The sequence below is a fragment of the Pecten maximus genome, chromosome 13 (genome assembly GCF_902652985.1).
Source record: "Pecten maximus chromosome 13, xPecMax1.1, whole genome shotgun sequence".
NCBI lineage: Eukaryota > Metazoa > Mollusca > Bivalvia > Pectinida > Pectinidae > Pecten > Pecten maximus.
Window position 1 is genome coordinate 20,053,960 of NC_047027.1, and position 14,862 is coordinate 20,068,821.

The window sequence follows — 14,862 nt, forward strand, 5'->3', positions numbered from 1 at the left end:
TTGTTGTATTTCACAATTTTTTTCCGATTGATCTGTCGAATTATTTTTAAATGTAACAATATAATTATTGTGGTTAAAATAGATGAAACTAGAATATTCACAAAACAATATATTCCAATTATAAATTCCAATTAGTTATTTTTTAGACATTTTATCTTACATTAGCTAGGGTGTATTGGTCCTAGCGACACATATGTAGTAAGAAATATAACCAATCATTCTTACCTTAGGGTTATATTTCTTTAAGGCTCGACCACCAACGTTTGCATTAATGTACATATCTACACAGTATATTAGCAGGCCTATAAGTGCTATTATCTTAGATATATATAAAGATGTATGAACGCTAAAGATTCATGTACAATCTCCAACGCTGCGGTGAATATTGGAAAACACATACCATTAACGATCCATCAGTTAATAAATATGTGATAAACATCCCACCATGAAGATATTGTCTAAACCGCAATACATTTTCGCTAGTTTGCGTTTTTTTTGTCTAATAATGTATAACCGATAACCTATGTACCACGTACTTTACTAAGTTGTATTCTTTGCTCTCTCTCGTTTACCACAAACCGCAAAAAACGGTAAGCTACCGTGTCTTATTCTACACCCATCGACTTAACCAAGTGCCAAGCATTATTTCAAAGTGTTATGCGACCACACAATTCAGTATCGCAATTGGAAATCGAGATAAATTTCTCGAACGTTTTTGCAACACATACAATTTTCAGCTATCCCACTTTACATAGTTGCCGTCATTATATAAAAGATATGATCATTGCTCTTTATAAGACCTTTGTATTTATTAGATCATTGTTGTACCATGATCATTGTTATCTAGATGGTGTTGTAGCATGCCCATTGCTATCTATATGGCAATTTTTGTATGTAGAAACATCGTTAAATCACTCGGAAAACTTGATTCGAGAAAAAAACAGATACTGATACTGCAGACTAAGAGGAAAAAGCGATAACCAAAATCAAGCTGCTTCCTTTCGTCAACCGTCTCCATATGTGATACCTGTTATGCTGTCTCTCGTCATCACGTTTGTACCCTCATGATGTTTACCACATATGGTTCATTCATGATATCTCATGTTACCGCATATAACCGCCATATTGTCTTCCGTCACCATATGAGGTACCTGTATGTCTTCCATCACCACATGAGGTGCCAGTAAATATGTCTCCATCACCACATATATCACCCATCATATTGTCTCAAGTCACCACATACATCACCCACAATTTTGCCGCCCGTCGCCACATGATGTACCTTTAAGTATGTCTCCAAGTCACCACAAATAACACTCGTCCTATTTTCTCCTGTCACCACATGAGGTACCTAAATGTATGTCTCCATCACCACATGAGGTGCCAGTAAATATGTCTCCATCACCACATATATCACCCGCAATATTGTCTCAAGTCATCACATACAACACCCGCCATATTGTCTCCAATCACCACATGAGGTACCTTTAAGTATGTCTCCATCGCCACATGTAACACCCGTCATGATATCCTCTATCACCACATTAGGAAGAATGAGTTAATCTAGTTTTATAATTTTGCAGTTCTTTACAGAATACTTAATAACTGCTGGCCTATCTAGTCCGTAACCTTTAATTTGTTATACAAGGAACAGGTGAATCTTGGCATATGTATAAGTATACATATAACTTTTTATTATAGTATTACATATAACTTTGTATTACAGTATTACATGTATATAAAGATTAAGCATTAACAGCATTTTCATTTAACTTTATATACCAAATATATAAAGATTAAGCGAAAATGCTATTCATTATAGTAATTATCTTAAATATATTCATAACAAAATCTATTTTATTCACAGTTTTACTAATTTGGCGGACTATTTTGTTTGATAAATTATTTCGCCGCTCTACCAGCCAATCAGAAGCAATGTAAGTCAATATTCAGACATTTGAAAATTAGATTAATAGAAACATCCGTTTCAAGCAGGGTTGACTTAACATAGCATAGATCTTTTTTATATCTTTATCATATTTTTTCAATATCTATTTAAAGTCATTACGTGTGTTCCGTAGTAACTTACACTATTCATGATTATTAAATTACATCATTCGTCCATTTTCTTCTACAACACTAAAATGCTATCTTATTGCATCATATCATTATTTTAATGAAATATATTATTCATAGAATAGTCTTACGAATATTGAACGAAATTAGGAAGGAATTATTTACAATATTAAATTATATCAACAAGATAACCTGACTTAGATACCCCTATACATATTATAAAAATACTTAATTCCTTTTCATTCCCTATATATTTTACTATTTTGATATAACTTATTACACTAATAAATTTATGTTAAAATATTGATACAAAATGTATCTTCTTATATTTATCAGCTTACCATGCTCACTTATATGAAGGCAATTTATAAGCATTTCAATAGGAGTACGACTGAAACAAGTAAGTATAATATAATTGGCAAGATGAATAATTATTATCATTCAAGCATGACGTAAAATCACACGTATCTTGTTAATTATATTCCTATAAACTGTGACAACTTTGTTACCACTTGATATGATAATTAATTATAAACTTATGATTTGACAATCTATATAACTCCTGTATTACTGAAACCACCATCTGAACTATTTGTGGTTAGTCCGATGTTAAAACATGAAACCGCAAATATGTGTAAACGCTTCTTCCTGTGTCCTTTATCCAGACAACTCAACTCTCCAACTGTCTGGAAATGTACACATGTTTCATCTTGTTAGGTTCAGGTTCAAGGGATTTCAGGAAACACGTATATATCACGATATTATAAAGATAATAACTCACTTGGGAACCACAAACTCTGTGTTCGGTAGTAAACATAAAATAAAAAAAATCTTATATAGTGATAAGATATATCGTCTACGTCTATATTGGTGTTCTGAAATGAACATCGTATACTGAAATGGTATACTGGAACGAACATTGTATACTTGAATGTACCTAGTATACTGAAATGGTATACTGGAACGAACATTGTATATTGGTATGTACAAAGTATACTGCAATGATATACTGGAATGTACATAGCATACTGAAATGGTATACTGGAACGAACATTGTATACTTGAATGTACCTAGTATACTGAAATGGTATACTGGAACGAACATTGTGTACTGAATGTACATAGTATATCGGAATGTACATAATATACTCAAATACTATACTGCAACTAACATTGTATACTCGAATGTACATTGTATAATCAAATGTTCTACTGCAACGAACTTTGTATTATGGAATGTTCATAGTATTTCGAAAATGTTATACATCAACGAACATTGTATACTGGGATGTGCATAGTATACTAAATAGATTATCATATATTGAACTAAATACTGCAAAGTAATATTAACAAGTCATGTGATATTTAATGGTATAATTCGAAATATATATTAATAAACAAATTTGAAAACTTTCGACATTAATCTAACTGCCATTTGACGGATTAAATTAATGTTTTATCTAGATATATTGTCTATTGCTCGGTTTAGTTTATACATATTTCGTAACTGATCATAGCATATATTACAAAGAACGGACTTATTTCGATACATTTAAAGTCATGTCAGTTTGACATAATTTGTCTGTATTTTTGTTTATTTTGTCCTTGTTTGGTCGATTTAGAGTTGAATTGTTGTTTGGCTATCATGTCCGTATTCTTTGTCGTTATTTTTAACAAATATTAAAAAAAAATGTAAGTGAATAGTATCTCATCCTATATTACATGAAATGTATTCGAAATAATTATATCTAACCGAAATACTAATGCTTATCTCATACTTCAGTTTAAGTACAAAAGCAAACATGATCATTCTCTTTACTGGATGAGCATTAACATGAATTCGGTTTTAACATAGAGATGTATTTTTTAACTATTGTATACGAAAACAATATGTCTGACGGTTATGATATATAAGCATATGGCAATTTATAATAGATAACACCATTATGTCGTTCGACGGTCGGTGCCTGAAAACATAGTTATAAGACTCACATTCAATAAAGGTAAGTAAACTCTGCGTATAGTAATGTTATATGACAACTTGTGTATGAAGAAATGACAGTGATAAAACAATCCACTTTATCATCATGATAAAATATTAAGGTGCATTGGCACTAACACAATTTTAGTGAAAGTCAAAGTATGCAAAGTTGTATGTATATCCCAAATTCAAATACTAAACAATTTATTATAGCAATATATTAAAACGTTAAATGTATAACTGCCATAGTATCATTATCATTACAATAAATCTAAAATGAATAACGTAAACAGACTGAGCAACAGTACAAATCCACGTTATTTGCTCCTAAAATAACTTGTGTTTTTATACACTCTTTGGTCTATCTCTGGCTTGGGAAAAACCTTATATAATCGTCTTTATCTTTTCATATTAAAACAGTGTCTGATCTCCCATGTGATTCAAATATTACTATAAAAAAAAAATCATATAAGTTGAACTGGCTCAATCTAACAAAATACTCATACATGTATAGTATTTTTGACAGACACAACGTCTTCTTCAGTATAGCACATTGGCAATGTAGGTTTTTTTCGTATTTGTTTATACATCCAAAATATAAACATTTTTCATCTACTCAGACAAATCAATAATGGCAAGCATATCTCTCCTTTATATCACAAGGTCTGGTAATGGATGATGAAGTGAACATTAACCATGCGTATTACACATTTGTATATGTGTCTATAAGCGACATCTCCAATATACACACTTCATTACACTATGCACTCTATCTTCCTGTCTAGACAGTGCAGTCACCATGCATATAAGAACGTATGTGGGTTGTGGAGTGTGCCCACTGCACTGATATAACATGTCGACTCACCACGAACACATTGGTCTGCGCTAGATCGACACACTGTGCAGACATTTAGGTCATATCGTATACATCCTTGAAAACAGACACCATTCAATGTATTATCGATATACATAAATCCCAGAGGTGAATCACGTATATTAATTAATTACACACAGCAAATTTACGACCATATATCCCTTGGGTTTTTGTGTGGATTTTCTTCCCGTACTTGACCTTGCTTGCGATTAGCACTCACAATTTGCATTAGTGCATCAACACAAACGTTTGTGTACACCTCACCAGAAATTGTGCATTGGATGTGCAGCGGTTGTGCAGTGTGCAGACTACTGTGCAGAAAGACACTGCGTAACTGTGACCAGTGAGCGTTAGGGAGGATATTCTTAAGTGTTTCTGTGGTTTATATTCGTAAAGGATTTGTACTACACGACTACGTATGTAGCGGGTAGGTGACAAAAGTGACTTAATGCCATAGGGGGGGAGGCTAGATATGATTTGGCTCATCATAAATTATGCTTATCTCTAGCTAAACTAGAATAACATTGGGATTAGACTGGGCATTCATTGTGTATCATACACATTACTGTCGTGTTGTTACGCTTGATTGCGCCGTTGTGTATAAGTCTTTACGAATGTCGGACGTGACAGTGAAACTCTGTGTTCGGTAGGTCTTAGGCAGGTGTCGGAAAAAGCCGCCGAGCTAGCGTTATGACATGCAAAAGTAAAATGCCTGGTAAAATTGATCATCAGTTTTGCAGACGACATAGTCGTATCCAGACAGTTGGCACGTGACTAGGTCGTCTGAGTCCTATTTTTATCATGCCAACGTATTAAATGCGTCCGCTTGATACTATATCAACGGAAAACAATATTTCATCATTTTTCACTTATGGATACCGTAATAAGGAAAGATCTGTATAACCATCCCTTTATCAAATTAAGATATTAAGTAAGGCAATCAGAAAAGAGTCTTAGAAAACCAGTTCTTGCCGCCGAGAATATTGGACTTCAGTTCTGCTGTCAGACGTGTAATGACAGTGTAAATAGAATAACCATATATATAAATATTACTCGTCATTTCGCCTACATTACTTATAAAACTAATCATCCTGTTCAAAGATTTATCATATGACGTCATTGGAATGGAAATTGTTTTAAAAATTGACAAGTTACATTTTCATTTTGTCATTGTTGATAAGGTCAAATTATTCTCATGACGTCGGCAAGAAGAAAGGTTCAAACAACAGCCAATCACAAAGCGTAATGCATAATAAATTAGGCGTGTTCTTCGTTCTCTTAGATTTTCTAAATTTATGCTAAAAATTGATCACCAAATACACGTGTATTTCTTAACTATTGTAATTGTATTGATAGAAGATTCAATTTTGTTCATTCTCTTGTAGGCTACAGAAAAAGGTTTTCTGTCGTACATGTTCCGATTTGCTTGGCGCTGATTTTATAAAGGCAGAGCATATATATAAATAAGCCCCTGTATATCGAGTAGACTCAGTATGACGGCTATGCCGTAGAATGACGGCAAAATGCCGGTACGCGAATTCCAAAAATTATTATGCACTTGAGATTTCTATGAAATTACTTAAAGAACAAACAATGCATTACCTTTTGTTCGTCAGAATCGGCTCTTGTGTCTTCCTTTGGTCCTTGTTCTTGCATAGCTACGTCCGCCTCTAGCAATAGAGGATCTTCTCCTCCTTCTAGCCCAACTACTACTGTGGTAATATGCCTAGCATCACGAGCAGGGCGCGCGCGCCAAGCGCGAGGACTTAGTCTTGTCTGGGGTGCCTTTCGTATCGAACCCTGCACAGCTTCCATTCACGTTCACCTTTGACCTCGAATAACTCAAATTCACCCTCAAGGCCATGTAGTTACTGTAATATCAAAAACAAAGGTGAAATATATAGTTGAAATATCTCAAAATATATTTTTCAAAAATATTGAGAGCAATTGAAATTCAGACAAAAAAGTTAAGAATGTATTTTAATTTTCTTTCTTTCGGATTTAAACAAAGAATTTTCAAAAGAAACACAAACGACAAACGGCTTTGTACTTTTTCACATGAATAAGGTTTACATTCCAGAGATGATTGGTGTGAATATTGTTTTGATATGAAGTGGAACAGCAAACAATTATAATGTATGTAAAATGGATTTATATTTGGAATCATAAGATAATTGATATAAACGTATACTGATCGTGCAGTCATGTCACAATAATAATTTCATGACCTTAAAAGTAAGCGAACTACTTAAATTCTTCGGCACTTTTTTTTCGTATAACTTATTTATTGGAAACTTGCTTTTTAATAAAATGTTTCTGTTCGCTTTTTCTAAAAGTTATTATTTACAATTTTCCCCCATTCCAGAGCCTTAATTCATTGCTCAGATACTGTATAGATTATAGATGTGTATTTATCAAATTATTTTCAACATTATAAAAATGAATCCAGGTAATCAATATAAATAATTTTTTCAAAAGCCTGTTCTTACTTAAAGCTGCATATTTAAAGAGTTATCCATGAATGAAAAAAGTTGTGTTTTCGAGAAACCATGTATAATATAGACGTAATAATAACAGGAAAGCATAAAATATTAATACAAAACGAATAAATTTGCATTGGAGCAGTATATGGAGGATACACTAACAAACGAGTATCGGAAATTTGTGTTTAATGGACCATAAAGTACAATAAGATGAATATTTGATGTGCTGTATTTTCTTATATTACTGTAAAGGGAAGATATCAATAGAAAAAATGAAAAATAAATAAAGAAGGAAAATTTATAAATAAATAACCGACTTATTAAGACATTATCAATGCATAAATTAATTACTTCGTAAGGGAAAAATAGATAAACAAATATAAATGATAAATAAAGAAAGAAATAGATATCATTTTCTGTCATGATTTGTATATTATTACATCAATAAAGTACACATCTTCACTTAAATCAAAAAAAGAGGAACAACCAGGTTTCTTTTATACATTTACGCTGGCAAGCGTTAATGCATAACGGATTCTTTTCAATACAGAAAAAGAGGTTTGAGAAGGATCACTGCGGTGTAGGAGGAGAAAAAAATATTGATAAAAACAACATGTTATTTTGATAAAAGAATTGACTACACACAAAAATAAAAATACCCTTGCACGAAAAGAATTGATCATTAATACTGATGATTTATGAATCTTGTAAGGATGTTTGTGTTATTACAAAACCAAACAGTTATATAGTCATTACATTTTGAAAGGAATAAAGGGGATGGCATGCTACAACATATATGGTGTTTTTATACACTTCGATAGATTAAGGTAAATCCTTAAAAAATATGGCGCGTCAGGTAGAAAAAAATTGAACTAAGAATAGTCTTACCACATGACTACTACCATGAATCGATACTGGAATCAATACTTGTAGATGTGCTTCATTGAATGTTAAAAGGGTCCTTTTTATGGACATTTTTTTTTTATTTTCAATGATTTCATAAGCAAATGCATTATACTGTAAAATCAAATGCTTAAATACACACTATTACTATAAGTATACGTAAATATAAGGAAATCGAGGTGAGACTAAGTTCTTTTATGTTTGATGAATTGTATTATTCCAAGTTATTGATGATTAACATGCATATCATTTTCGTTAACGGAAGAGAAAAAATATTCAAGTAAATTAAGAAAAATTGTATTTTTGATATACAAATCAGTACTTACTTTTATAAAAGTTGCAAGCCTTTAAAAAATTCATATCTAAATTAAGTTAAAAAAAAAACTACACTCACAAAAAAATAAGAAAAAATAAGAAAAAAAACAACAACAAAAAACCGAAAAAGCTTAAAACAATAATAACAAAATGTAATAGCGTTGACTTTTCCTATAGTGGACAATCCTATACATTCCTACATTTTTGTGTTACTTCTTGATTTCAGATAAATGCAAATATGGTAACTGCTAAATGATTATGCATTATGTAGTTAAGTATTCATCTGTATTTTGTTTTAATTCAATATTCATAGCAGTGTTATTTATAATGCATGAATAAACGAGGATTCGAAATCAAGTACTGGGTACTTACATCATTTCTCATGTTTGAAAGAGGCAGTTATTTTAAAACCAATTTTGATATAAAATACTTCAATGAGGAAAAGTGACCACTATATAACATATCTTAACAGAAGTATACGACTGACGATTGATGTAAGCTATGAATGCATCAAGTCCTACAAAATTTATAGATATTATTTGGTAAAGGATTGAAAACAGGAAAAAATCATACATCAGCCTAAAGGGGATGCCAGGAAAAACTTTTCTTACTTATGATAAACTATTTATGTTTGACTCTGGTGATAAGTGTTACACAAACCGTACTGATACACACCTAAGTGTGTTTGAATGATTTCAAATGAAATTATATAACTAACATATGTATTAATGTCATATAAAGTTATGATACAAACCCAAGTTTATTTTAATGACTCCAGATAAAAACTTATAACTAACTTAAATATTTCTATCATATAATATACTGTACAAACCCAGATGTATTTCTCATGACTTCAGATGAAACTATATAACTAAGATAAGTATTTATATCATATGATATACTTAAAAACCCAGATGTATTTCTCATGACTCCAGAGAAAACTATATAATTTATATCGTATAATGTATTGATATAAACCATGTTGTGTTTCTCATGACTCCAGATAAAACTATATAACTAATAAACCTACTTATATCATTTAATGTACTGATACAAGCCCAGCTGTTTCTCATGACTCGAAATTAAACTATATAACTCACATATGTATTTATATCATATAATGTACTGATACCAGCCCAGTTGTGTTTCTCATGATCGAAATTAAACTATATAACTCACATATGTATTTATATCATATAATTTACTGATACCACCAGCCCAGTTGTGTTTCTCATGACTCGAAATTAAACTATATAACTCACATATGTATTTATATCATATAATGTACTGATACCACCAGCCCAGTTGTGTTTCTCATGACTCGAAATTAAACTATATAACTTAGTACATTAGTATTTACATCATATATGTTGGGTAGTGAGTGCCATGCAATCCTGCTTTTTCTTACTTAACCAGATCTGATTGGAAGGGTAAATACTGGTGTAGAAAGTATGATTCCTTTTCTTTTTTCACAACAATCAACAGCAACGACAAGTAAATGTAGACTTTGCATATATGACTGTCAATGTTGTATCTATAATATTTTGTAAAAAAACTCATGTGCGAGATATATGATAAAGTAGGAAACTGAAAAGAAAACCAACATTGAATGATAGAGTTAGTATATCTGTATTTGTGTATGTAATGTATGTCCTATATTCAATCAATTACAACTAATGAATGCTAATATAAACTTGATATCATTCTTAAATATAAAAAAAATCATAATAACAATTCAAATCGGATACGGAAACAAGATTTGTAACTTATATCAAGCTTTCTCCAGTATTGAAACACATACAACATACATTGTATTCATATATATTGTTTATTGTATAGAGACGTAATAGGAAAGGGGGGGGGGGGGGGGGGGGGGGGGGGGTGAGCTCAGTATACCAGCAAAAGTAATTGAATCCTATTCTCTCTGATATGCACAATCATGATTATCGCTGGAATGTGGTATACATAATATATATGTTAGAGTACTTATGCTTATAATTATTAAATGAAACGTTATCCATGGTTGATATCTCGTAAGTAACATATGCTAATGAGATGGATACATAGACATAAGTTTATGTACAGATTGTTAGCAGTTGAACCTAATGAACATCCTCAAAATTGTACATAACAGACGTACAAATCAGTGCTACAAGTACTCAGCAATACTTACACGAGTTTATATAGCGTTATACACAGACATTATCTTGTATGCATACATGTATATCGGGAATATATGTAAAACGTGTGTTTATGTTTATTTATGCTAAATTCTGGGAATATCATTACATCAGCGAAGGCATACAAAATCAATTTTGGACATATGGATTTAGATGTATACTTGTGCATATGTGTACCCTTCCTCCTAATGATCTGACTTCTTGTATAATCTCATTGGTTTAATCTGGCAATGTGCTGGTTCTTGCCGAAAATAATACCATTTATCTCCTAGATGTTGCATAACATTGTATGTTACAACTTTTCGTTGTATTACGTATGTAGTAGGTATATGCCTATGACAATGGTTTTGTTTATAAATAGAATACACTACATTTTGGGTACGACGTTTATGTATTGTAGGACAAAATACGGTTGGGATATATATTTAAAACGTCAGCATTATTTAGGAATATATTTTTATATAGAATAAAGACTTTTATATGAACAAATACATGAGTATCGAGTTTTGTTTATTTACTGCTAGTTTAGAATTGAAGTTTGTATGAATATTACCAAAATATAAATATAAACATGATGATGAAATTTTAGACATACATACTAATTATCTCCCATATTGACCCATTTAGCAACGGTAAATACGTCATAATTGTGATGTTTATATCATGAAATGGTCATGGTAGATCTTGTGTAAGTAAAACTAGTGTCACCATCCGGTTATTGAAATATATTAGTGCATGTATTACAATCCAAGTAAACATCTTACTTTTTAAGCTGAATGTTTTTACTTGGGCTGTTTTCATGATCTTAAATGCATCAAACATACCTTACATTATAATAGCTTATGACTTTGATACAAAGGAAACAAAGACGATATTTGCAATCCACATAATTATAAATGAATATAACAAAAATGAGATTGATTCGGGATATTTATGGAATCAAATATAGATGTTAATGAATTTTTAATATGGCATCTTGTTAGAAAAAAATGAACACTGATTGCTGACTCAGCCAAAATGTTTTATCTATTGAATTCATAGCTTTCGATTTTAGAAATATTTAATTGTCTTATTATAAAACCTGATATGGCCAAAACTTCAGCATAGAACAGCATTACCTGCTTCCACCGAGTGGATGAATATTTTAATAACTCTTTTTAAATGGTTTAGTCTGTTAAGTTTTTAAGTGGTTTTGATAGCGGGTATATGGTAATTCTAATCAACGAAGCGACATTCTTGTGACATTTCAATTCTTCTTGTCATATAACAGCACACATAAAGACACATTGATGTATAAATTGCATTCATGATCTTTACAAATAAGTCCATTGCCATCAAAGGTAGTAATCATTCCTTATCTAAAACATAAACTTGGAATATTCGTTGATTTTATTATTGTTTCATGGTGTTTAAACTTTCGTTTAATCAAATATACACACTAGGCTGCCCTACTTAAGTCTTACTCAACCAGATTTAAGTAGAATCCTTGGAATTTAATGCATCATTAGTAGTCTTTCGGCTGTGACACATAAACCAACATTACTAAGACTACCACAATGTAGCCAGGGTTCATATCATTAGGTATATATATTTCAATGGAGTAGATTAATGGATGTTTGTGTATATTAATTGATTTCTTGTCTTCAACAAATGTAGTATCACATATCCGAATATATATATTAGTGTACATTAAGTACATTCAGTTATTAATCTACTTAGCAATACCAGTAACAAAATCGGGTTTTGATCTAACTTGTAGATATTTGTTTGATTTACCCGATACTTTAAGTAAAATTATATACATTAGCGTGCAATATGAAAACGTCATCCGTATTGTGTGTCTTATCATTTCGAACTTGAGATGTTTTTTTTTTATATAATATGTATTTCAGGCGAGTTTACATTACGTTAGTTATATATGTAAACGTCATCATTTTTTGTATGTGTCGTGTGGTATGGACGACATCATTAATATGCTGTAACCATGTGAATTTCAGGTGATGTCATATTAAAGATTAGTCATTAAAATAACCTGTAGAGACGAATGAATTAAGTTAAATCTCAGTTTTTGTTTTTTCATTAGTTTACACCCCTATAATCACAAGAATCATTCTAATTCCCGGACAACAAATATAGCTTTCTATTCTATTTCTTTTTAACATAACATAGGGATTTGTTAATGTAAGAGATTGTTCAAAGATACATAGTAACTTTCAATACAAATTAATTCATTAAAGTCGAATATATCAAAATATTTTAAAACCTAAAAGGATAAAGAAAAAAATGAGAAAACTAGAGGTGTGGTACAATAAAGGGCTTTTTTTCTGTCATATGTGTATATATAACGCTATATATCATAATGTATACAAAGACCTACACTTCGGTTAATGTATAAATCTATTGTACAATGTAGCGTTATTTATTTAGTTGTTTTTTTATTATTGCAATTTAGAGCTCGATCGCGCGGACTAAACACACACGATATGAATGATTCAACAACAATATAAAAAACGTACATGTACTATACTTATAAACATAATTTATTCGAATGCATTATGCATATTGGCATTGACAAATCAACGTATATTATATTTGCTGCAGCGATGTTGATCAGTTTTCTCATAACGCAAACTGTTAAAATGATAATTCAAGTATAGTTTTAGCTTCAGACTAATCTTTTTAGACATTAAACATTCATATTATCTATACAATGCTATGGCTAATTTTATTTGGGACAGAGAAACGAGAATAATTGATATATTAAATATTGAAATACAATGATGAAGTTGGAAAGGCTCAGGGGCAAATACTAATGTAACGTCTCGCACACAAAGAAAACCGCCCTTAAATGACTATAGCTGTTGATGGGACATTAAACAATACAAAACAAAACTAATATACTAATGTATGTGATGTTTACACGAAGTTCTTGACTTTGCAAAAAAGAAAGTTGCATTCTGTCATCATTTGATCATTCATAGTAAAATTAGCATTGACGACTACTCCCTACCTTTTCATTACCGATACCTCTCTAGAAGTTACCATTAAAATAAAGGTAAGAAATCGCGTTAAATATCAATTTGGTATATTTTGATATAAAGAACTTTATATTGATACAATTGATTGTAAATTCCTGAATAAGTACTATACTGGCTGTCAACAAGATTTGTATATACAGAACTTGATATAGATATAATTAGTTGATTAACACTGAGGAAATTCCCGAATAAGTACGATACTGTCTGTTTATATATAAAGAAATCTATATCAATATTGTTTATTAATTAACACTTAGATAATTCCCTAATAAGTATGATACTGTCTGTCAACTATGTTTATATATAAACAACTCTATATTAATACAATTAATCGATAACACTAAGGTAAATTCCTGAATAGGTACGCTACTGTCTTTCAACTATGTTTATATATAAACAACTCTTAATCAATATTATTAATTGATAACACTAAGAAAATTCGCTAATAAGTATGTTTATGTCTGTCAATTATGTCTAAATAAAGAACTACTAGAAATACTAAGGTCTATTGGCGAATAAGTACGATATGACCGGCAATTAACTTTACAGAAATATTGAAAATTATAAACATTGTATGTAAAATAAACTTATTGGAAGACACTTTTGTTATGTTATATAATGTATCACAAAGGATACAATTATTTCAACGCATATAACACATAGAATAAGCGTAATGAATGAATTATTTTATGAGAAAAAATACATGACAGAAATAATTTCGTTTTTGATATTATCAATAAAGGGTTTATATTAATTTTTTTCTGAGTGATCTATATACATTAACACTGAAATAATTTCTTTACTTGCCAAGGCTGGTGTGATCAAATGTATGATTATATAACCTATAGTATTTTCTTTCTTAACTTCAATCCCAATCACATCCCAAATATAAACCAAATACTGTGAGGAGATTTTCCCAACTTAAATATCGTTTTCATTTTAAAAAGGAAGTAATCTATGTTCATTATTAGTAATACCATTAATTTTGATCTTTGTTTTATTGGAATAGATA

At 30.7% G+C, this 14,862-nt stretch overlaps 1 protein-coding gene across 1 annotated transcript in view; it reads right to left on the reverse strand.

The window, feature by feature from the left end:
• The window catches only part of LOC117340312, an 83,978-nt gene extending 76,984 nt beyond the window's left edge, over window positions 1–6,994 (reverse strand). The window contains exon 1 of the mRNA XM_033902082.1: window positions 6,534–6,994. Coding sequence (XP_033757973.1) covers window positions 6,534–6,746 — 213 coding nt within the window. The 5' untranslated portion in view covers window positions 6,747–6,994. The remainder of the gene's footprint in view (window positions 1–6,533) is intronic.
• Window positions 6,995–14,862: the final 7,868 nt, after the last annotated feature.